The sequence below is a fragment of the Perca flavescens genome, chromosome 22 (assembly GCF_004354835.1).
Source record: "Perca flavescens isolate YP-PL-M2 chromosome 22, PFLA_1.0, whole genome shotgun sequence".
NCBI lineage: Eukaryota > Metazoa > Chordata > Actinopteri > Perciformes > Percidae > Perca > Perca flavescens.
The window spans coordinates 15,620,181-15,643,164 of NC_041352.1; the positions used below are offsets into that span (position 1 = coordinate 15,620,181).

A 22,984-nucleotide genomic window follows, 5' to 3' on the forward strand; every position below is an offset into this window, starting at 1 on the left:
TCACCAGTGTATTTGGCAGTTACAATGAATAACATTGTTTGTCTGGATCCAGACCTTTGAACCCACCCACTTCATAGAGTTGTGTAACAACTTTAAGTCTGTCTGATATCAGGCAATGACATTGGTACATTACTTCCCATTATCACAAACAGGTCGCAGCCACAAAAACCACCTGATCAACCTAACGAGAGACTAATTAGATACAAATAATTCTCCCGTGTTTATTGAAAAAAATCCTATTAAACATACTTAAGGTTCTAAACCTAAATAATTTTTAAACAGTTTCCTGTATTCAGATCAGATTTAAGACTTCAGATGTTGATAAAAAAAAAATTAAGAGAAGGCGGCCACATTTCAATTGTACAGTGTATTTTTACAGTATGTTATAAACCATCATAATTAACAAATTATCCTTAATTTCCATTTCAAGTGTTGAAATACCTCCCACATTATTTGGTTCTACATCTTTTAGAAAAAAAATTTTTTTACAATACATTTGGTCAACAATTTATAGGCTACAGTGGAAATGGTAAAACCTCCTTTGTTTCAAAAATATTACAGCTTTACCAAAGTCCTGGGCAGAAAATACCATTTTATTTATGGTATTTCCAAGTTAACCCTGTCCAAGAATACTTCATTTAAACAAGAGTTTCTCCTCTGTCGTATGATCCGAGCATTAAAGTCAACGAGCCGTCTAATTCTCAGCCATTTGCTAAAATACCCAGATAGTGCAACCTACTTGACAACAAATTGAAATGTTTTCTGCAGCTACTCTACATATCCAGTGAAAACTTAGTTAGTTTCCTCCATCTTTGTAAACTACAAGCTAAAAGCGACCGACTCTTTCTAAAGCATTTGTACATTATTGTGGATTGTCGGATGGGATGCAACCTTTTTGTTTTCTTTTAAAATTCCCTCTGACTTTCTTGATAAAATAGAATAAAAAGAACACAATGCCACAACACTATTTGAAAAACACTATAAACTAATAATTGACTTCCCTTGCTAAACAGACATTAGTGCAAGTGTTCAACTAATAAAACATCTCTATGAAGCTAAATACTAAATTAGCTAAATAATGTTAAAATGAACTAAAAGGAGACATTGCCTATTTATTTAGCAGCACTACTGTTCTATATTCAAACATATATTATAATCATATGATTTGTATGTTTATACCAATCTGAGAACAACAGATAGGGGAGCAGCGTAATCAACCCTGAAACAAGACAAAAAATGAACCAAGTAAACATAAATCAGGATAAAAAATAGCTGAACCCGATATGCAACACATTCAAGGAAAATTGCTATACCCAACACAAAACAATATCTAAGCCTAATAGTGCAGTCATACAATTGTTTTCAACAAATTTCAATAGTATATTACCCATCAAATCAGTGCTTTCATATTCTTACCCGCAGTTTACATTTTGACAATGCAGAGATCAGTAGAGAAAAGATTAAACAGACAAACTAAATAATCAAACATTTTTTGATCATACAAAAATGGGTTTTAAATGGAGTTGATGTGATAAAATTCTCCTTTTATCACAAACTGTGTTGAAAATAGTAAGATAATATGCCTTAACATCATGCCTTTACATGACTGTGAGACAAATATTCCCTCTGTATTGAATGTAGTTTCCAATATAAATAATGGAGCCCTTACATTTAAACTTTGCAATGACTAGCTGAGCACTTGCTGGTGTATCTGTACATAAGTCAACACAATTAAACAATTAAAAACAATTGCATTGTCACCCAGTAAGGCATGAAACAACCCACAGCTTTACATGTACACCTTGCATTAGGTTTGTCCTGTAGCCCAATGAGCAAATTATGGAAAACAAATAAAAATAGTTGCTTTGCCTGCTTTACTTTTACTACTTTTATCTTAACTCAGACTACACTAAACCATTTAGGTATCACAGAATGCGTGATAACCAATAACTGTCTGCTAATCAGCCATCTGTGTCTATTTTAAAAGCACAATTAAATCTGTAATGTCTGTTACAATCACCAACTGTCACTTAGCGTTGTAAACTGATTATACAAAGATAATCAAGGGCCTGTAGCAGAAATAATACTGAGCTGAATGTGAGCAAAAATGCATAAACATCGCAAGCATGAGCAGCTTTAAAAGTTAGGGCTGTGATGAAATGATTGTTTGTACTGTATATGGAAAAACTTTGGTCAGTTACTCTGACTAAAAAAAAAACTCCATTTTCATCAAAAACTTTTTAGGACAGAATGGCACAAACATCTCCTTTTAGCTTTTCTGTTTAAGGTTCAAGAGAGCACTGCATTTTACTGTATACTCTTTACAGTCCTGAAAACAAATGTACACAAAGTGCAAGTACATACTGTATAAAAAAAAAAATATTAACTTGTAATTATAATTTTCCATTATGACACAAAATTCATGAATATGTTTTTATGCAAAAAATCCACACGACATCTTTCGACCTAATGTGGGTCAAACCATTTGCTTCCCTGTCGATCTCACCTCCACTGAAAGAGCTACGAGCGTTGCAACCCAGTAAAATGCCCCCTGCTTCTCAGACCCCACAGTCATTGGTTCTGTCTTGGACTTTGCGGTTGAGGATGAGGAGGGTGGAGAGGGAGGCGACTGAAATGTGGAAGATGAGCTGCCACACATTCCTTAGGCCGAGCAGGTAGAGGTTGCATAGGACGATCACACTCAACAGAGTGAAGGACTTGAGTTTCTTCAAAGATGAATGGAACAGGTAAAGGTGGCACTGTGGACACAGAGAGGTCATTCAAATGGTGTCAGAAAGAGTTTGACATGGGGGCGTTTCAGTTTTACACTAATAATGTGAACTACGTTTACCTGAAACACACAGCAGACAAACGCCAGAAGAAATGCCACAACATTCCATATGCCTTCATAATCATCCTGTGTAGAAAAGGAATACATTTTTTTTTTTAATTTGTCATTCAGGGCGAAGTTCACATAATTTTAACTGTAACACATTTATTTCAGATTAAAGCTTATTCTCAATTTTGCAGTTTTGTGCAGACCTCAACATTATCAAACCTCTGCTTTCACAGCAAAATGCTAATGCATGGCAGCCAGTTCTGCCAGCTAAACATTTCTATAATTGTATAGTTAGCTTATACATGACTATTTCAAAAATAAAATCCCCAACTAAACATAACAAATGGCTTTGAGTGCCATAGTACAGCATTCTTTCTCTTAAACTAAATATTTGTAGGGAACATACAAAGTAAGTTATGATGCATCAACATGCTGGACACCTTTTTTTTTTCTTTGAATTTTTTGCGATTGGATTCTGGCACTGACCATACCTGGAATGTGTACTCTATGAGGTGAACACCACGGATTATGTTCAAAGATGCACACATGATATTTAAGACCAGAGAGAGGATGCCTGGCGCGGTCACTGGTTCCAGTCTTACATTCTGACCTGTTAAACAAAAGAAAGTGACCAAATGAATAGGGTAAAATAATAAAACACAGAAAGAAATTTGAGAAAATGTCCTAAATTCTGTATCAGAGAAACATGATATAATAAACAACTGTATTATATATGTTATACTGTATAAGTTATGTGGTAAACAGTCTTACCAGACCCAGTGCTTTGCTCCATGTGTCCATTTGCAATGCCGTTGGTGAGCTCCACTTCCTCTAAGTTAATTATTTTGGGTGGATGGATCCTCAGATCCTCCTGGACCTCTGCCAATGTCACCTCCAGGGCCGGACCACCGCTCTGGTTGTACTGCTGCTTCAGCTTCTGAATGGTGCTGTCTGTCAATTGGCAGCAACGCAACGTAAATGAAAGTATTTATTTTTAGTTGAAAGCATCCCAACACAGGAGCTTTGTTTGTCAATCAACACATCCTATTCAAATTCAAAATACAAAATATTTTGCAACAGCAAATCTGACAATATTTATCTTCCTACTCACCAAATTCCAAAAATGGATATGGCCTGGCTGCCAAGGTAACAACAGTGCTATTGAAGCATGCTGTGAACTCCCAGCGCAGATCTTCCAGGAAGCAGAAGGCCTTAGCAACAGGGAGGCTGCAGTGGCACACGGTCATGTAGGATACACCCTCTGAAGAGACGAAGCTGAACAGGTGAGAGGAGAAAAGGGGTTTAGTAAACAAACAGCCTGACACAGCGTGACATGGATGCCGCTGTGATCAAACAGACAACATTCTGTCCGTCTTCAGCATCACAGAATCAAATACACATTGAGTCGCTTGAGACTGTGTATTGTGTCTTTTTGTCATTACAGACAGTCTGCTGCTGCTTTGTTTCTTGAATCCTTACTAAATGTTGAGCTCCTGGCCCTTGATGGTCCCTCTGCCAGGGAAACAGGCCAATGCCTTGCTGACGGTCCTGAGCTGCTGCTTCCTCTCCTGGAGCTCTCGGTTGTGTTCAAAATCTGTGGAGGCCGACAGGGGGAGTCCATCCCTGACCCGAACCACAAAGGCAAACAGGATCAGAGACATGATCCACTAGGTCCATGGAGAACACACTGCCTACATGGGGTAAAGAGAAAGACAGATCATCAGTATTGCTATGTTAGGGTTGCAACTACATTACTTTCATAATTTGACAATCATTTTATTAACTATTCAATTAATTTTGGTCTATGAAATGTCAGAAAATAGTCATAAATGCTCATTAGAAGTCCCTAAAGCCCAAACGGTCCCAAAACAACAGTGCATTGTGTTTACTATCACAAAAGACAAAGAGAAGAATCAAATATTTACAACTGAGATTGACTTTATTGTGGTAGAATTACTTCTGATTAAAAAAAAATTGTTGCAGATTAATTCACTGTCTATTGACTTTCTATATCAATTAATTGACAAATCATTTGAAATCTGTATTAATAAATTAAAATACACTCAGGTGTCAGTATATTAGGCACACTGAGCTAAAACTATTACCGTCTAATAAAACAGCACTGAATCCTGGCTTCATGAATTATATAATTGGAAACTGAAAGTTTATGGTCATTTTAAAGGCTTGTTATTTGAATTATTCTGAAAGGCTGCTGATGGTCGCCTTTTATTAGAAACACATATTGCTAGTGCAATACAAACCAGCAGCACCATAAACTACAGCCTCCAAAATAACCATTAAGTTGAAATAGCTACTACTCTCAAACTTTAAACAGTTTTACTATCCTAAACCACCTTCATGAAGCAAGAATGTATTGCTTGTCTGCTGTGATGTTTTAGACCGCTAGCAGGTGCACATATAGACTGGCAACTGAGTAACGTTGTATTATTAGATAACTACGTAGGTTTGAAATTGTGCAGTCTTATTACATTTTGCTCGGCTTGGAAAACAGTGAGATTTAAGTTCAGTTACATACGTCTTGCTCCACCTTACCTCATTATCATAGGTTTCATGCTGCACCTTGTTACTTAGCTAATGGAGGTTAGCCGACTACACCATCATATAAGTTGAAGGAAATACACCATCTAGCGATAGTATGTAGCCAGCACCAGCTTTAGATGCGCGTTACGAGTACAATCACATACTTTATATTACTAGCGATTATACAGAGAACCTGCATAACCTGTTATAACATATACATAAGAAGTTATATTTAAATTAGCCAACGAGCTAACTTGAAATCTTCTTCCGGATACAACAAAACCACAACAAATCTTGTACGGAAACTCATGAGGGACAAAAATACTATTTAAACAGACGACGCTGAAGTAAGCTTCCGAAAACACATCATCTGATTCACAGCCACGACAGTTAAAGTTCAGGGAAACTGAATTTCTGTTTTTTGCACATCTTATTATTGTGAAGTGTTAGACACCTGTGGGGTACTAGCTAGCTAGCTAACCCTAACCCTAAATTCAGCGAAATCTCCATTTTTTGCATTTTCACAAATATAATAAAGCTTTCACAAACCTGAGACTGTGTTTTAAAGATATTTATTTTTCTCTGGAATAATGTAGCATAGATTTGACATGTCTTGGTAGAACGTTTAGTGGTTTTTGATCTAGTTTAGAGACCCCTAGACTGTAATCGGACCGGACGCTGCGAATCGGAAGCTAACTTCAGCGTCGTTCTTTCGGAGTTCATGCAGGTATAATACATCCATGAGTGCACCATTTCTACACTTAAAAGTGGAGTTAGCACATGCTAATTGTCGGCCGTCAGTTACTAGCTAATTGCCTGGCTAGCTACTGTACAGAGGTAAATTACGCTATGTCGTTTCAACATTTGGATATAACCTGTAATCTGATTTTCATCGTTACGTTACAAGTGAACAGAAAATGCCGCTGAGAGAACTTTAACGTAAGCTAGCTAGCTAGCTAGCGAATGTTACTCGCTGTTAGCTTAGTTAACCATTTTGAAAGCGATCATGTGTGTTAACGTAGCTGTTGTTAGCTTTGTAGCCCATTAATATGTGCCGTTCTGTTATTGCTCTAAACATGGCTTGTACGTGTCGTTGTTGTGAGTAAAATGTGTCATATATTGACAGTTAGCTAATGTAGCTACGAGTCGTGGTTGTGGGCTAATGTCTAGCTACTGTGATGATCAGCTGTTCAGTGTTTGAATTGACAATATTTGTGGTGTATTATATGTTAATTGCTTTTAAATAATGTATTGGCCACTGTGGTCTTCATGACTTGGAGGAATTGTAGCTCACATTACCTCCAATGTATGCAACTAAATACTTGAAAACACTTCGTACGGTTTAGACCTATCCTGAGGTTGTCGATTATTGTTGTACATATTTAGCAGGGGAGTTTTACAATCTGACAATACCATTCCCAGTGCAGTCAAGCTTTGTAACTTGAGGAGTATGGTTATTAATAAAGTGCTTTCCTTTCAACATTTTTATTGGTCTGATTTGTGATGATTACAGTTAAACTCAGCTGCACTGTTCCAGCTTCCTTTTGATTATTAGCTGTATAGTAACATGCACTAGTGCCTCACGGACTGTTCATTAATTTGCTTTCATAAAAAGTCTGTTGGCACACTTGACAAATTAAGGTGTAGAAATGTCTTCCTTATGACGTACATGATCAATGTTTTCATCAAGTGAAAGACACATTTTATTCCTTGTGGTTTGCAGCTATCAGTGGCCAGAAATTAGTTCCTGTAGAATAATGCTTGCTTTCTGTTCCTCTTGTTGTAGACTACTACCCCCACAACACACACCCAATGTGTGAGGTGATAATTATTATGTCCGTACAGTGACATAGCATTTTCTGAACAATATGCAGCCTGTATCATGCAAATTGTGAGAAGGTTAAGCTTAACTTTTAATAAATCCAGACTTTGCTGACCTGATTATTGGACGCTCTGCTTTCTTGCACCTGCCAGCGAAACATTGTCTGGCAAGGCAGACCAGTTAGTCTAATATGTGTTTGCACACAAGCTGCTGACACATCAAATATTGGTATGTAGATAAGTACCAACCGATTATTATCTTTTTGTGCAACAGAAGAGGATCACTGACATTGAACAAGTTGAGGCAGGGTTTTCGGAAACCTGATTTAGGTCGATGGCACAGTTGCCTAATCATTTGAAGGGTGTGAGGGATGGGGCTATTATTGGTGTTTGCTTACATTGTTGTAGTGGCTTCTTGTTCATATAATCAAAACTAAATATGTTCAAACCAAAATGTCACGACACACCTTAAAGATAAGTTCCAGTCCATTCTCAGTTTCACTATGTTGTTGATCTGGCTGAGTAGTAGCAACAGTTTGTGACATTTCACTGTCACATAGTGATATTTAAGTGGATAGTAGAAACCGAGTTAAGGAAGCTAGGAAGCTGTGCTGTGTTCTGCTTGGATTTGCATAGCCAGTACATTTCCTCATAGACTTCTCGCTCACTCCCCTCCCATAGATCTCTCTCCTCCCCTTTCTGTTTCTATCTCTCTACGTTTTTTTCCAACACACTCTTCTAAATATGCTGTACTTTGTAGATGGACACTTCAGAAGCTTACTGCTTCTTTAAAAGAAGGGATCCTTACTATTTTATCCTGCTTAGCTTTTTTTGTACTCTGTCTACATTTTAGGTCACCCGACTTTGATCACAATGGGGGTGAAAGACCGTCCTCAGTGTTACTTCGATGTGGAGCTCAACCGGGAGCCAGGTAAGAGAATTTAAAATCCCTTCACAGGTATAAGAATTCGTTAGACATGTAAACAGCAGCGGCTCACTTTCATAGCTGATTACTTTGAGCTGACATAATCAATAAAGATCTTTCAACTGTATGTAGTTGTTTTTGTAGCCTTGAAGCTTTTGATTGATATTAATTTGGTCAAAATGAAAGTGGAACACCCAGTAGGGCAACTGGTTTCATGTTAGTAACCGTATCTGTACTGAATGGATGAATCAAAGTCTTGGCATGAGAAGCTATAAGCATTATGTACTTTTCAAGCAGGATCGATGTGCAACTGATGTGACTGTAAAGATCGGTTTAGTGTCCCCAGGCTAATTGTAAATGTAATTCTTATATTTGGACAGGGACAAAACAATCCCCCATGAGGCTTCTAAAAATAGTCTAGATTTGCTCCTGGCTATGGAAAAGGTCTGAGCTTTACCGCATTCTTCTAATTTTTGGAAGCCAATGAAAAGTGTGCAGTGGGCATTGGAGCTACGTGTACTGTAACTCTTAATTGTGTCTTTGACCTATTTAGTTCCTTTTGCTCATTGTTTTTTGTAACACAACATTTATATTGACAAAAGCTTCATCATCATCTTTAAACATTTCTTTTTTTTTTTTTTTTTTTGTAGCTACGAGTTGAAGTGTGCTTATATCTTGTTTTTTTGTGTTTTATAGTTGGGCGCATAGTCTTTCAACTATTTTCAGATGTTTGTCCCAAGACAAGCAAAAACTTTCTCTGTTTGTGCACCGGTAAGTAATGTTCAGTCAGAGACATGTTTTACATTACATTGTGCTTTCGCAACATTTACTACATTGCTTAACCAAATATTTGTGTTTCAAAAAGAAGAAGAGAAAGCTGTTTCAGAGCGTAACATGGAACCGACTGTTTCTCAGAAGTACAACTGTAAACCGCATCATGATAGTACTCGATTCATTTTCCACAACCAGATTTGTTGTTGATGTCTCCAATAAAAACCGAGACATTGGGGATTTACAGCTCAAGGTGCCAGGGAACCAGCCACACAACAATCATTTACTGGGTTTAAATTAGAGCCCGATATTATCGGCCAATATTAGGCATTTTCCGAACTATCGGTATCAGCATTTATAATGGCCGTTAAATGAATATTAAAAAAATAAAATGAAAACACAATGTCCCTGTTGGCAACACTCATGTTTAACCCTTTAAGTTTCATATCTTAAGTTTGTATTTTTATACATTTTACTTATCAGAACTATAATATATTTTGATGTTCCTCTGTTCTGTTTTGACAATAAAACAAACTTTTAAGCAGCATTATCATATTATTTTAGTGAGGACTCCTAAATAACTACAATATTTTTAGGGAAATCTGTTTATGTTTTGTAACGCGTTTCTGGATTAAAAAATCGGAATATCGGATTTTTAAATCGCCAAATATTTGTATTGATATCAGCCTTAAAAATCCTTTATCGGTCGGCTCTAGTTTAAATGGTGTCTGTTCCTTATCATATTTCACAAATCTTTCCTTCTAATCTTTCCTGTCTGAACCATGAAAATAAATAAATTTCATTTATTAGGATCCCCATTAGCTGTAGCCACAGCTGTTCTTCCTGGGGTCCAGTCATTAGGAGTAGATACATAAGAATATGGTTTGTCAATTAACTGTGAGAGGTACAGTATCACGCTTCACACCCTTCTTTGGTCATTTGATATCTTGAGGAAAGGAGCATTGGCTGTAGTGTAAATTGTCCAGTGACGGATGGATAGAGGGGTCCTGGTCTGACTCCCTAGATATTTCATTCCACTGAGCAGAACACAGTGTACTGTAGTAGCAGCGGTCTGCCTAGAGATAGCCATAAATCTACAAACAGACTGCAGATCGATCCTCCCTCTCATTTTTCACCCTACCTGGCTGACAGGAATGTGATGCTGGCAAGGGCAGACGTGGGAGATGGCTGGTTAGTCTGTTCCTTTTCCTGGGCACACACACGCACATGCACACACGCACACACAAACACAGTGATGTACACGACTCAGCTGGGCAGTTTGCTGTGGCTTTCTCCAGGTCTCTAATGTGTCATTTTAGGAGGGGATCTGCTCAGAAACCAAACCCTTGGAACAATGCTGAAGCCAGTGATACAGCAAAATACTAGAAGATTAAAAAACTAAGCTGTCCATTTGAACAGCCAACCCTCTGTCCTCTTAAAGCACACACATCTAATGAAATCGCTGCATTCACGAATCTTTTCCCCCTAGGGGATTGGAAATCCAGGGGGTCATAGTTTTGGGCTAATATTTGTGTCCCCTGTTGGTATCACTCCAGTGGAAGATTTTTTTTTAAATTAATTCTGCAGTCCTGCACAGGAGTATCACCAACAGGATGCCCAAACAAAGTCATCCAGTTTATTGAAATCCTTCCTCCCAACTGTGGTTTCGTTCCCTTGTTTAGAACAAACCAAATGTGGCAACGCTCAAGACTAACATTTCTTTACACCTCAAGGCATCTGGTATACGCAAAAGCACTTTAAACAGTAGCAGGTCTGTTGAATGTTTTGTGTTGGATGAGAGGTCAGTTACCATTCATGTGATTGCAGGTGAAAAGGGAACTGGCAAAATCACAGGGAAAAACCTGTGCTACAAAGGCTCCACATTTCACAGAGTTGTAAAGAACTTTATGGTCCAGGGAGGCGACTTCACCGAAGGTAAAAATGTCTAGCGCGTAACCTCGTTTACTTTGAAAGTGTGTGTTTAATCAAATTGTGAATTGTGTCTTTACATAAAACCTGATGGAAAGCAACAGAGCTTCTGTAAAAAAAGTGCAGCATCTGATTTTGTTAAAGGAAGAATTAAATGCTCTCTTAGGTACAAAATGTTTTTCAATAATGGTGATGCTTTGCATGGTTTCACAGCTAACAGTTAATTATATGAGTTACAACACAAACTGATATAGGTGGAAGCTTTAAGTGTCATCAAAGTGCTAGTATGTATATGGAGACCATAAAGTTTCCTGAACGTGGCAGCCACTTTAAAAATGTCTCCTAGAAAAACACATGAACCACTTTTGTGGTGACGAGACGCACTTTTTCTGTATTGATAGTAATTGGCTTAAATATTTAATTGTGTTAATCTCTGCAGGAAATGGAAGAGGAGGAGAGTCCATTTACGGTGGCTACTTTGAAGGTAATGGGAATATCAAATGATCTAATAAACAGTCCACGTGGTCTTGTAAATGTTTATCTAAGTTACAATTTAGCTGCTTTTGCATGAGCATTATGTTGCATGTACCTATTGTGATAATGTGTTTCTTGTGAATTTTCCTGTGTATGACTCTGTTAACCTTCACTTCTCCATTGTATAGTGCTGTCTTCTATTTATTAACAGTAGTGGGCTTTATCAAATCAGCATGGAGAGTAGGTATTCTCTTTACTGAAAGCTACAATCTTCCTGCCTAAAATTTTCAACATATTCTTTTATTTATAGAGTGGTCTTTTGCAAAATGAGAAGGTAAGAGATGTACACAGCTCAGTAACACCATGTCAACATTGTCCCCACCACCTTCCTCTGTCAGTCAAAACAGTGCAAATGTTTGCAATGGTACAGATGCAAATTTGTACTCAAAGGATGTTACAGGGTTTTCTATTCAGACAGCTACCCTGTTAGACCACCTGCCCCCAGAGCCTCGGGCTGATCAAGTTACTTTTTATGTTACATATGTGGTATTTATAGCTACATGACTTCCATGACATGTAGCCAGATACAGGCTGCAGGTTTCTCTGCTAAATAGGATGACTAATGGAGTATCTCAGTGGAAATAAGATATTTAGCTTTGCAACATGGATAGAGTAGATCAAATGAAGAATTAGCCATTGGAAAGCATTTTAGTTGTGTTTTGTGTCAATATTTGAATAACCTTTTATATAATTTGATATTTATGACTTCAGTGCTTTTATTCTGTTAGTAGTCCATTAACTATTTACATATACTAATGTGTTTTCTGTCTTTATATTTAAAGGATACTTCCATATTTAATTTTTCAGTCTATTAAAGTGCTTATAGTCTACGTCACTGTGGACCAATTTACCAAAGCATTCAATATGTTTGGTCTTCTGCGATCTTCAGGAGTCTTGACACTTGCTTTAGATAAGTGATTCATTATAGTGAGCATCTAGTCGCCTTTTTTTGCTCCAATTTACATGACTTTAGATGACACACCGTTTCGTTTCCTTCTTGATTGTCTTCTGCTTTTCATTTTTGGACTGCATAGCTCATGATACATTAGCTATTTCTAAAATCTAGTCGACTCTCTTTGGATCTACCACCATTGAGAATGTTCTAAATGATCCCAGCTCAATGATGATGTAACCTTGATGAGAAGAAAGGCACTGGATGGAAAAAATTATCTCCAATACCAGTTTCAAGTCAAGACAATATAGTATTCTTTGGAACAAGGTCAGAATGATGTAAAATATATGTGATTTTTAATAGTTTTAAATCATACAAAACCAGTTTGGTACTTTGGTACGACTACCTTTTATAAAACTGTGCCTTTATGGAAGGAGTGGTTGCTGAGGCAATGATTAGGTTTGATGGATTAAAATGGTTATCCCTTTTATCCTGTTCTTCCCTGAATATTTCCGTTATTACGCATCAGAGAACGCACTGTGAGACTTCGATCCCTCTCTCTCTGCTCCCAACAGATGAGAACTTCACTCTCAAACACGACAGAGCCTTCCTGTTGTCGATGGCCAATCGTGGGAAGGACACCAACGGTTCACAGTTTTTCATGTGAGTAACATTAAGTAAATCAAATCACTCTGCACCTTTTTTGATAACTATACCATTTAACTGACCGGTCACTTACATTATTTATTTGCTTTCTGTCCCTTTTGAAACTGTAGAGTAGAATTTGTCATTGAGTGTGGACGTCATCAGTCCCCACTCTGTGTGCTGTTAGATTTTCAAAGTGCAGAGAAACATGGATTCATTCTTTTTTACCTATAAATGTGTTACATTTTTTCTCTTGCCGTTTTTGTGTAAAATTTACAGAAACTCTAGCATCCTGCTCTTCCAAGGTAATGTGTCTCCAAGGCTGTGTTTCTCTCTCTCTCTCTCTCTCTCTCTCTCTCTCTCCTGACTGTATTTATCATTCAGTAGTATTTGCAAGTATTCTGCAGAGTGCAGTGTTTATTTTGGATATGTTTTGAACAATATTCACAAATAAAGGCTTGAGGGTTTTGGCTATCTAGACTTCCTTTATCACTACAACAGGTTGTCACCATACGTTAGAAATGAATAAAAACTCTTGAAACATAAAAGAGAAAATGTAAACAGACTGTCTATATTTGTATGATCAAAATATGGTCATATATTTTTCACTCTGTTGTTGAGGGATGTTATTGCCTGTTTTTTGTCTGTTTTTAATTCAACAGCCCAAATTACAAGTGTTTTCTTAATATAATATATAATTAAACAAATGGTGGTCTGACAAATTCTGTACCCTTTTTCTTTGTTTTTGTTGTTGTTGAGATGTGTTCCTCTGGAACAGTAGCACCCGCACTTTGTTGAAGTTATTTGTGTATTCTCTTTCTTTTCCTCCTTTTTCTTCTTTTCTCATGACCCTTCCTGCCATTGGTTGACCTTGCCTTCTTTGCTGGATTTTCCACAAACAGCACAACCAGAACAGCACCTCATCTCGATGGGTAAAATCTAATCTCACTTTGGCACTTACACAAGGCATTACAATGGTCTTTACAGTTCATAGTGAACCTTCATTTCTTACCAGATTTCCCCATATTTAACTGAATTATTTTCTAACAGAATTCTTAGAGCCCTAAAAACTTCTTTCTTTATACTGTTCAACATTTTGGTGTCTGTAATGGTGCGTTTGTGTACGATACGTTCATAAAGATTGAACGTTTTCAAGGCTTTTAAAGATACTGAAATCATATAATAGTCAAGTCGCTGTATCGTTGTAACAGGCATCAATCTTTTCTGCCTTTGCACAGAGTCCATGTCGTCTTTGGTCTGGTCATCTCCGGCTTTGAAGTGATAAAGAAGGTCGAGGGGCTGAAGACGGATTCAGCCAGCAGACCCTACGCTGATGTGAGAGTGATAGACTGTGGGCAACTCATCACCAAGTCCGCTAATGATGGTAAGTAGAGCAACTGAGCTGCAATTTCTTAGCTTTATTAAAAACATTTTTTTTTTTTTTTTTTTTTTTTGGCAACAAATCTGATGAAAAGGCCCAAATCAGACTTCCGTACCCTGGATGTGGCACTCTGCCCCAAGCTCCTCCTACTGAAGAAATAAAACTTAATAAATGAGTCAGAAATACATTTCATTGTTTCATTTTACAAAAGGCTCAGTAATTTAATTCTTTAAAACAGCTGGCCACTGTGGTTTCTAGCAAATGCTACTTAAACAGGAGTACATGGGGACTATTTTCAGCCACTATTTATACATTTTTTTCTCATTTACTGTATGTTTGTAAATTCATTAATTCATTTTGGAACGACAATGGAGCTCAGAGGAATAAGCTACATCAGGCTTTGGATACATAATTAAGAAAGATATCACCAGAATTTTGACCTACTGCTGTATAAAAATATCTCCAGATCAGGTCTTTGTAGATTTAATATATTGCCACCCAGCCAGTGTAGTTAGAGTATAATGCCTGGTGTATATTAAAACAACCGCTTAAATAGATGTTATCCATTATTTTTCAGCTTCCACCTTTTGTGTTCTCTGTTGTTTTTGTCTACTGTGGGAAATACTGTGTGCTGCCTGTGATTGCAACTGGGTCACATTTTGTGCTCATTCTGTAAGCGGTTGGCATTTTAATGCCAGCATTTCCCCCTCTGGCATTAGTTACGGGGCGTGTTACCTGATCTTCTGTTTAATGAGGATCAGCGAGGTGATCTCTGTGAAGTTCGGTTTGCGTCTGCCCACCTGACTCTGCCAGGCATGCTTTCGTTGGCCCCAACATACCAAAAAGAATCAAACAAAGCCTCAGTTGTTGTAGTGTTACACCACCCTGAAAGTGACTCCTGGCTTTTTGAACTTTCCTTCTTACTGTTACCAAGAAGCATTTTTCAAATGAAATGTCATGCATCCCGTTATGTTTCTGGCTTCAGTTCTTGAAGGCAAGAGGAAAAGAAACTCCGATTCTTCTGACTCGTCCCTCGATTTCCATGACTCGTCCTCTCAGTTCTCCTCTTCAGTGGGATCGGAAAATGAATCTGATGAAAAGCAAAAACATCACAAGCACAAGGGACATGCAAAGAGTAAACCGTCTAAAAAGAAAAGGAGGGAATCAAAGAAGGAGAAAAACATTGATGTTCTGCCCTCCAAGCAAAGGTAGTTTTTTTTTTTTTTATATCAACTTTGTTCATGAAAACATCTTTACATGCTTATAGAATTACTCACATGTACCTCAAATGATCCAGTCTGATCAATATAGCCAAGTATATTAAAAGTAGTGACATTATTCACTGTCCGCTTTGAGAGCTAAGAGACGGGTTGGTTCTTTGCTTAACAAAATATTGTTTTGCATGTTGTGTCGGTTGAAGCTCTCACAGTCCTGTGGAAAGAGAGATGCTGCAGGGAGAAGATGAAGTGGAGGAAGAGAAGGAGCAGAGTGGGAGGAGAGAGAAGCCTGTAGTCCGACCAGAGGAAATCCCTCCGGTGCCAGAGAACCGCTTCTTGCTGCGACGGGACATGCCATCTCAGGAAGATAAAACGGAGATGTCAGTTGTTGGTTTTTTTTTTTTTTTTATATATTTCAGCTCATGCATTAAACAGTATACTTAACCCTAAGCGTTTACTTTGAATTTTGATCTTTTCAGAGTTGAGAAAGAAGAAACGTCTCTTGCAGCTGACAAGAAACCAGCAGTCTCTAAGTCTGGACGGAAGATCAAAGGCAGAGGAACAATGGTATGTTCACCTCAACTAAGATCAGAGATTTGTCAGTTCATACTGTATGTGGTGTTTATTTATTAATTGTTGTAGTAGTCTGCTTGTAAATGTATCTGATCCACTTTAACTTACTCCAAGGGCCAATATTTATACACTACTAGTGTCAAGGGGTCGCAAGTACACATTGCTCCCTTATTAGGAGTCACAAGCCAAAAAGGGTAGGAACCATTGATGTAAAGAATTGACCTACATCTACTTCAATGACCCCAGAAACAAACTATTCATTTTTTGTTTTCTCTATGGTCATACCTGCATAACTTTTTGCCACTAATATGCATTCTGTATTTTTAATGAAAATTGCTCAAGTTGCTTAAGGCAAAGAATCTTTAAGCACAGCCTCGGCGAGTTCCTTTTTTAAGAGTTTTGCCGTATTCTTATTAATGCAATTTGAAGTATCAATATAGTTTTACTTTTTTGCAGAGATATCACACCCCCACAAGGTCTAAATCACGCTCTGCATCTGTGGAAGAACGTGGTAGCAGTGAAACTCCGCCACACTGGAAAGAAGAGATGAAGAGAACGAAAGTTTATCAACCGCCGAGCATCGAGAGGTGGAGCAAAGGAGACAAGTAGGACTTAATCTTTTACTTTGTAACGTAGAACATCATTTTTTTTCTTCTTTTTTTCTTCATGCATCTTTCGACTTAACAGATTGAATGACCATTCCTCAAGCAGATGGGAGGACAGAAGTGACTCTGCATGGTCCCAGTCTGCAGAACACTCCTCAGACCGCAGCTCTGAGAGGTCCAGCCTGCACTGCCAACACAAGAAAGAGAAGAAGAAAGCCAAACACAAGAAGAAGGCCAAAAAACAGAAGCATGGCAAGAAGAAGAGCTCTAAGAACAAGCCACAAGAGCCTCGTCTGTCAGTGGGTGAGAGGTCAGTGTCTTCAGAAAGAAAGTCCAGAAGATCCCGCTCTCCATCCCGCTCCTCTTCAAATCCGCATCATTCGTCAACTCGGAGGAGACGGCGGTCCTCGCTGTCTTTCAGAGACTCGCGGTCCTACTCTAGGTCTTACACATCCAGTCAGTCCAGAACTAGAGGGAGGTCCAGGTCTTATTCAAGATCCAGAAGCCTTTCTAGGTCTAGAAGTCGGTCTTTGTCTAGATCCAGATCTCAGTCCTATTCTCGATCCCTATCCAGATCCAGGTACAGATCTAGGTCTTTGTCTCCACCGAGAAAGAAGAGTCCATCCAGATCCCAGAGAAAGAGGAAAGCCAGCAAGCCCAAAGCGGACACCATGATGTCCGAAAAGCTTCCAGAGAGCAAAGTCAAACCTGTCCCTAGACTCTCGAGTGTCCCGACTCCTGAAAGTGTCCCTGTGATCCCAATGAGCGACAGTCCCCCACCCTCACGCTGGAAACCCGGTCAAAAACCCTGGAAGCCCTCTTACATCCACATTCAGGAGATTAAAGCTAAAGTAGCTCCTAGCTCCTCCACTGGACAAACAGTAGCTAGTGTTACAGAAAAAGCTCAGACTTCTGTTAAACCAAAGTGTCTGCCAGGTGACTCTGAAAGCCACAAACCTGCAGGGCGCTCACACAGCAGGTCCTCCAGAAGCAAGTCCTGCAGCCGCTCATACAGCCGCTCAAAGAGCAAAAGTTACAGTAGGTCCAGGTCCAGATCCCCTCATCAGAATAACAGCAGGTCATCCTCCATCAGCAAACCAGACTCTGAAAACGCCCAGAAAACATGTGGCAACAAGAGGAGTTCACTAGACAAGGAATGGAAAGAGTATTACAGCTCTCTGAGGAGGATAAAAAATTTAGACAAGTACATTTCACTCGCCAGTAGTCAAGATGCTCAGTCAGGATCAGAGAACGAGCATAGTCCTGATATCAGTGTCTCGGGGAGAAGTGGCTCCTTGGAGAAAGGCGGCTCACAGGATCACGAGGCAAAGCATTACAGCTCAGTGCTGCCGGAGAGCTTTAATATCAAGTCTGAATGGGATAGTGACAGTGATAAAGTGGGCCAAAGCAACAGTGCAAAGCAGAAACAAGCCGTTCAGTCCAGTGAATCTCTTGACAAGAAGGTCTCTGCGCCTACTGGATGGAATTCAGAAAGTGATTCTGAAAATATAACCGCCAGGACATTGGCCATATCTGAAAAAGAGGAAGGGGAGGCTAGTTCAGAATCAGAATATGAGACTATCAGAAAGACATCGGAGGCAGTGACTGCACTGGCACACAAGATTGCTGCTGCTGCTGCTGCTGCTTCTGGTCAGCCAGAGGAAAGTGGGGAAAAGGCTGCAGAGCCAGAGAAGCACAAGAGCAAGAAGAAGGCCAAACGTAAGCATAAACACAAGAGAAGAAGTGAGAACAAAAGCAGTTCCCGTCAAAGTAAGGACAAAGGAAAGAGATCAAAGAGACAACAGCAGAAGCTCAAAGAGACATTTCACTGGCAGCCTCCTTTAGAGTTCGGGGAGGAGGAAGAAGAGGATGAATCAAAACGAGAGAAACCTAGTCCTGGTAGAGTTGTCAAAGAAAGGCCTGGTGTAGGCATTGTGAGTAAAATATTAACTAGCGAACAAGAGCGGCCGCAACAGAGAGCAAAAGAATGTATCAACAAAAACCCCAAACACACTGAACCTCATCTTCAGTCATCCAACAGGAACGGTGCTAATTTACCCAAAGAGCAAGAGTCCTTAGATGATATGGACATTTGTACCCCAGAGCATGATGCTGAAATTATAGAACCTCTACGCACACTGGATGCTTATTATAACTCCCCTGAATTAACCCTAAAATCTACCTCAAAGTCTTCAGATATGGCAAGTGGAGATTGTGCTTTAACTCCTAGCAAAGAACCACCGTCTGTAACCTGCACAACAGCAGCTGGTGGACTGCGAGAAGAAGCAACCACTGGCAAAGCTGTTGGCACTGTAATTAATTTTAAATGGAGGCCTTTAAAGGGAATGTCAGCTCTACAGAACGTGAATGTGCCGCCCGTCGCCACAAAAAACATCCAACTTCAAGAGAACCAGACCTCCAACCAGCAGGGAGTGAGAATGGAGATAAAAAGCAAAAGCCGGGTCCGACCGGGATCTCTGTTCGACGAGGTTCGCAAGACCGCGCGGCTCAACCAGAGGCCGAGGAACCAGGAGAGCTCCAGCGAGGAGAGGTCCCCCTCCGGGGGAAATACACGGGGAACGTCGCGCACACGGTCCCAGAAGAAGTCGCGCTCCGTTTCCAGCCACCGGTCCCGCTCCAGAGGCTGGTCGCGTTCCTACAGCCGGTCCAGGAGTAGGTCCCGCAGCTCCAGCTCCTCTTCCAGGTAAGACAAAAAGCCTTTTGATTAAACGAAGAGCGTGAGGGCACCTTTGGTAAATCTTTGTAAATGCTGGAGAGGCTTTTTGGACAAGGTTGTTGTTAAGTGATCAACTTGATGGATGTGAAGCATTTAGTCTAGAAGCTTGAATCTGTATCTGCAGTACAGAGCTTTTTGTTCTAGCTTGGTTAAAGGTCACTTATAACTCAGTGTAATTCTTTTAGGAGCCGTAGCAGGAGTCGGAGGAGACGTGGAAGAGGACGGTCGCGCTCTCGTAGCAGCACATATCGAAGTTACAGGAGTCGCAGGTACACCCTGAAACACTGATTTTGTGATTAACAATTTTTTTTTATTTTTAACACAACACACAAAACATACAATTTGCAACATGACCATATCCCCCCCTGTCCCTCCAAAAATCAAGAAAAGATGACAGTAACTACAATATTCAAGACGTACAACAAAATAACCACAAAATAGACAATACACTACCGAAGACCAAATAAACATTTGCATAAATGACAAAACCATAAGCCCATCATACACATCTCTTACCGGCACAAAGCTTCTTAGGAGCTCTCCAGAAAGCTCAGGCACGTATCCCATTTTCCCGTGTAGACATCCAGTCTGGCAAACCGTTGGTATGACATCTTTTCAAACGCCGCCCCCCCTAGCCATCTCACAAGCCCACTCTTGAATTCTGTCGTGGCACCTAATGGGTCCCAGTGGGGAAGGGTTTTCAGCTAAAATCTGTGCAAACCACATAAAGGAAGAAACCTTGTAGCTCAGGAGGTTTCAGTGTCGTGCTCTATATTTTACATTTCAGCCCTATAGACTCCTGGTTTTGAAGTATCTTTTTAAATCTGTGCGTCAGTCTTTTTCTTTCTTCTTCTTTGATCAGTCGGACGTACAGTACAAGTCATTCCAGAAGTCGCTCACATCGTCGGCATCAGAGATCCAGGTCTGTGAGCTATTTAATGCATCTAACAGTCACTCAGAAATAGAAATGTTTAATTGTTCATGTGAGACATCACTGAGGTCCTTTTGAGCACAGCTATAAACCTTGATTATGTTTATATGTATAGACTATATTCAGGTTCAAACGCCACAATCTCATTTTTAGGGCTGGGTACCGAATTCAATATTTTTTAGGCACTGACAGAATTGCCTCTAAAGTATGATATCAAAAAATACCTCGTCATTCAATACCCAATTTCAATACGTAAGGAGTAAATCTCATCAGAGTCAGTGAGCCAATAAGCATGCAGCATGCTTCTACCAAGATCTAATAATGTTTTTGATTGGCTTTCTAACATTACACGTCGCAGGAAAAACTCTACATTACGCACAGAGACAGGGCTCACGTAGTAGGAGCTGAAAAATAAATACAAAGATTTGTGCCCTAATGTTGTCATTTCTTTTTGTTTTATAAAATTGGTATTGAAAAAAGTATCCTTAAGGAACCGGTATTGGTACCGGTATCGATTTATTATTTGTTTTTAAAAGGTACCCAGCCCTACTTATTTATCTTAATCACAAGTGAATTGGGAATCAGGTGCATATTGCTTCAGTATTGATATAGTTTATAGGATATTTATATATAAACTAATATGAAGGTTGATACGGAGTAATACACATCAAGCAGAAAAAGGCTTTTGTGTGAAGACAGAGATAAAACAAGTAGGTGAATATTCAATTATTCTTGACTATTTTGATAAATAATAATAGAATCATTTTTCAAGCAAAGTGAAGATTTGCTCCTTTGTCTGTCTTCTGTGAAAGTAAAATGAAGTCACCTTGGGATTATGAAAATTGTGTTGTTTGCCATGTAATTTGCCATTTTCAGATATTTATAGACCAAAGATGAATCTATTTATCAAGAAAATAATCAGCAGATTGATAAACAATTAAAAGAACAGTTAGTTGCAGCCCTAGAAGAGATCAATCCTATCTTTAGTCATTCTAGTATCTGTGATTGCACAAAGCTGGAATCAATCTCTTTTACTATACACGCAGACAGCATCTAAATAACTGTGGTGTATTTGTATAAAAATCTTTATCATCATGCCAGGACTTTGCTTTTCCTTGTATACCTAAACAAATCTGTGTGAATCGAACACTATTCTGGAGCTATCCCTAAAATAATGTCTCTGTATGTTAATGCAGGTCCGACTCCTCCCAAAGTTATTCCAGTCGGAGTCGGAGTGCGAGCAGGAGACGAGGGCGCAGACGAAGTGACAGCTACAGGAGCTCGGACCGCCGATCCCGGTAAGATGCTCTGCACCCTGGTGCACCCTGACCAACCTCAGCAAGGTGGCAGCTCTCAGTTCGGCCTTTTTAACCTTTTCTTTTCTGTGGCTGAATGTTGAGATTGTGGCTTAACACCAGACCTACTAAGCATTCAGCCAAGTGTTTGTATCTAATTCGTGCCAGAAAAGTAAAACGTATGTCTGTTGCAGGTCATATCGCTCATCCAGCCGCAGTTCTTCCAGGCGCAGAAGCCACAGTCGCAGCAGTCGGTACAGTTGAGCCTCAGGCAGGTTGTTGGGTTCAAGTCTGCTCGGAGGAAACAAAGCCACAAAGTCTGGACACTGTGCACACACAATAGCAATTACTTTTATCATCCCAGATCAGCAACTAAAGCTCCAAGAGGAAAAGTTATATTCCATCTTGTTACTAGTTTAATATTGTTCTGTATGACAGTCTTTGAGGAAATTAATGTTACAGAATGTAAATAAATAAACCACTTTACAAGCTTACATAAGAGAGTTCTTCTTTTAGGGACTGCCACAGCCTAGAGGTATAAAAAACTATTTCTGTGATAAATAATGAGATGTAAGCTTCATATATTTTATATTGTGTATATTTGTGTATTCATTTTTACTTCTGTTTTTACTACACTGATATGTACAATTGTTGTTCTGTAAGTGTCTAATCGGCTCAGTTCTGATGTGTTTGAGGAGATAGTGGGTATAGGTTGTGGTTATGGCTTAAATACAGTTGTTTTTTTTTTTTTCTCTAAAAAAAAAGGTCCTTTTTGTAGCAGTTTCAAGCTGTAATCTGCCTTTGTTCCATTCATGTATTACTTTATGAATGTTAAATGCTGTACTCAAAATATAGTATGTCTGAGTTAGATTTTATTCAAACAGTTATGAATGTTTACACGTAATAAATACCACAGCATCTAAGCCTCTGTTTTTCCTCACAATGTACAGTAGATAATCGTGAAGAGATGTCAGTTTATGAACTTGGATAATTTGTACCTCTTCAACAGCGCCATCTACCTTTTTATAGAATCCACTTTGTCATTAGATGTCATGTAATTAGAAGAATCTGATTAATGTGCAACTAAAATTCCACTGACTTCATTGGAATAAGAAAGGGAGAGAAGACTTAAATTATGAATCAAACTCAAACTAATTGAAAATTTGGTTTCCTCCTTGCTAATATTTGCGAACCCTTAAAACTGCTGGAGTGTGAGCTCCTGTATCTCTCTCTGGGGAGCTTTCATGAGCTGTATGCTAGAAACCAACAATCATCCGTCAGATACAGATCCTATTGGATTGCTACAGTGACTGTTCATTTTTTATCTGCAAGGGCAGGCAGTGAATAC

At 39.1% G+C, this 22,984-nt stretch overlaps 2 protein-coding genes across 5 annotated transcripts; one reads left to right on the forward strand and one right to left on the reverse strand.

Moving 5' to 3' along the window:
* Positions 1 to 356: 356 nt before the first annotated feature.
* sec22c (SEC22 homolog C, vesicle trafficking protein) lies at positions 357 to 5,685 on the reverse strand. Its single transcript, XM_028570025.1, has 7 exons — positions 5,393 to 5,685; positions 4,319 to 4,530; positions 3,951 to 4,114; positions 3,611 to 3,790; positions 3,331 to 3,449; positions 2,852 to 2,917; positions 357 to 2,759 (listed from the first exon to the last, which is right to left on the reverse strand). Exons 2-7 carry the CDS (start codon positions 4,498 to 4,500, stop codon positions 2,559 to 2,561), a joined length of 912 nt encoding a protein of 303 aa, XP_028425826.1. The 5' UTR covers positions 4,501 to 4,530; positions 5,393 to 5,685; the 3' UTR covers positions 357 to 2,558.
* A 311-nt stretch (positions 5,686 to 5,996) lies between these two features.
* Positions 5,997 to 22,559, forward strand: nktr (natural killer cell triggering receptor). Of its 4 annotated transcripts, none has more exons than XM_028570022.1 (17): positions 5,997 to 6,107; positions 8,055 to 8,132; positions 8,823 to 8,897; positions 10,725 to 10,832; positions 11,266 to 11,310; positions 12,828 to 12,915; positions 13,800 to 13,829; positions 14,136 to 14,281; positions 15,264 to 15,486; positions 15,699 to 15,875; positions 15,975 to 16,062; positions 16,525 to 16,673; positions 16,756 to 19,377; positions 19,596 to 19,679; positions 20,273 to 20,332; positions 21,538 to 21,639; positions 21,831 to 22,559. In XM_028570022.1, exons 2-17 carry the CDS (start codon positions 8,075 to 8,077, stop codon positions 21,898 to 21,900), a joined length of 4,125 nt encoding a protein of 1,374 aa, XP_028425823.1. In that variant the 5' UTR covers positions 5,997 to 6,107; positions 8,055 to 8,074; the 3' UTR covers positions 21,901 to 22,559. The 4 variants fall into 4 exon arrangements, with proteins under 4 accessions (XP_028425823.1, XP_028425822.1, XP_028425824.1 ...); XM_028570021.1 differs by lacking the exon at positions 5,997 to 6,107 and adding an exon at positions 6,114 to 6,217; XM_028570023.1 differs by lacking the exon at positions 5,997 to 6,107 and adding an exon at positions 6,114 to 6,217 and having other exon boundaries at positions 16,780 to 19,377.
* The last annotated feature ends 425 nt before the right edge of the window (positions 22,560 to 22,984 follow it).

Bases quoted from the DNA above. Each gene is read 5' to 3' on its own strand.
- nktr (XM_028570022.1), top strand. From the start codon at position 8,075: ATGGGGGTGAAAGACCGTCCTCAGTGTTACTTCGATGTGGAGCTCAAC. The intron at 8,898-10,724 runs GTAAGTAATGTT...ATGTGATTGCAG, and splicing joins CTTTCTCTGTTTGTGCACCG to GTGAAAAGGGAACTGGCAAA. The intron at 15,487-15,698 runs GTAGTTTTTTTT...TGTCGGTTGAAG, and splicing joins GTTCTGCCCTCCAAGCAAAG to CTCTCACAGTCCTGTGGAAA.
- sec22c (XM_028570025.1), bottom strand. From the start codon at position 4,500: ATGTCTCTGATCCTGTTTGCCTTTGTGGTTCGGGTCAGGGATGGACTC. The intron at 4,115-4,318 runs GTAAGGATTCAA...TCACCTGTTCAG, and splicing joins GGCCAGGAGCTCAACATTTA to CTTCGTCTCTTCAGAGGGTG. The intron at 3,450-3,610 runs GTAAGACTGTTT...TTTGTTTAACAG, and splicing joins GGAGCAAAGCACTGGGTCTG to GTCAGAATGTAAGACTGGAA.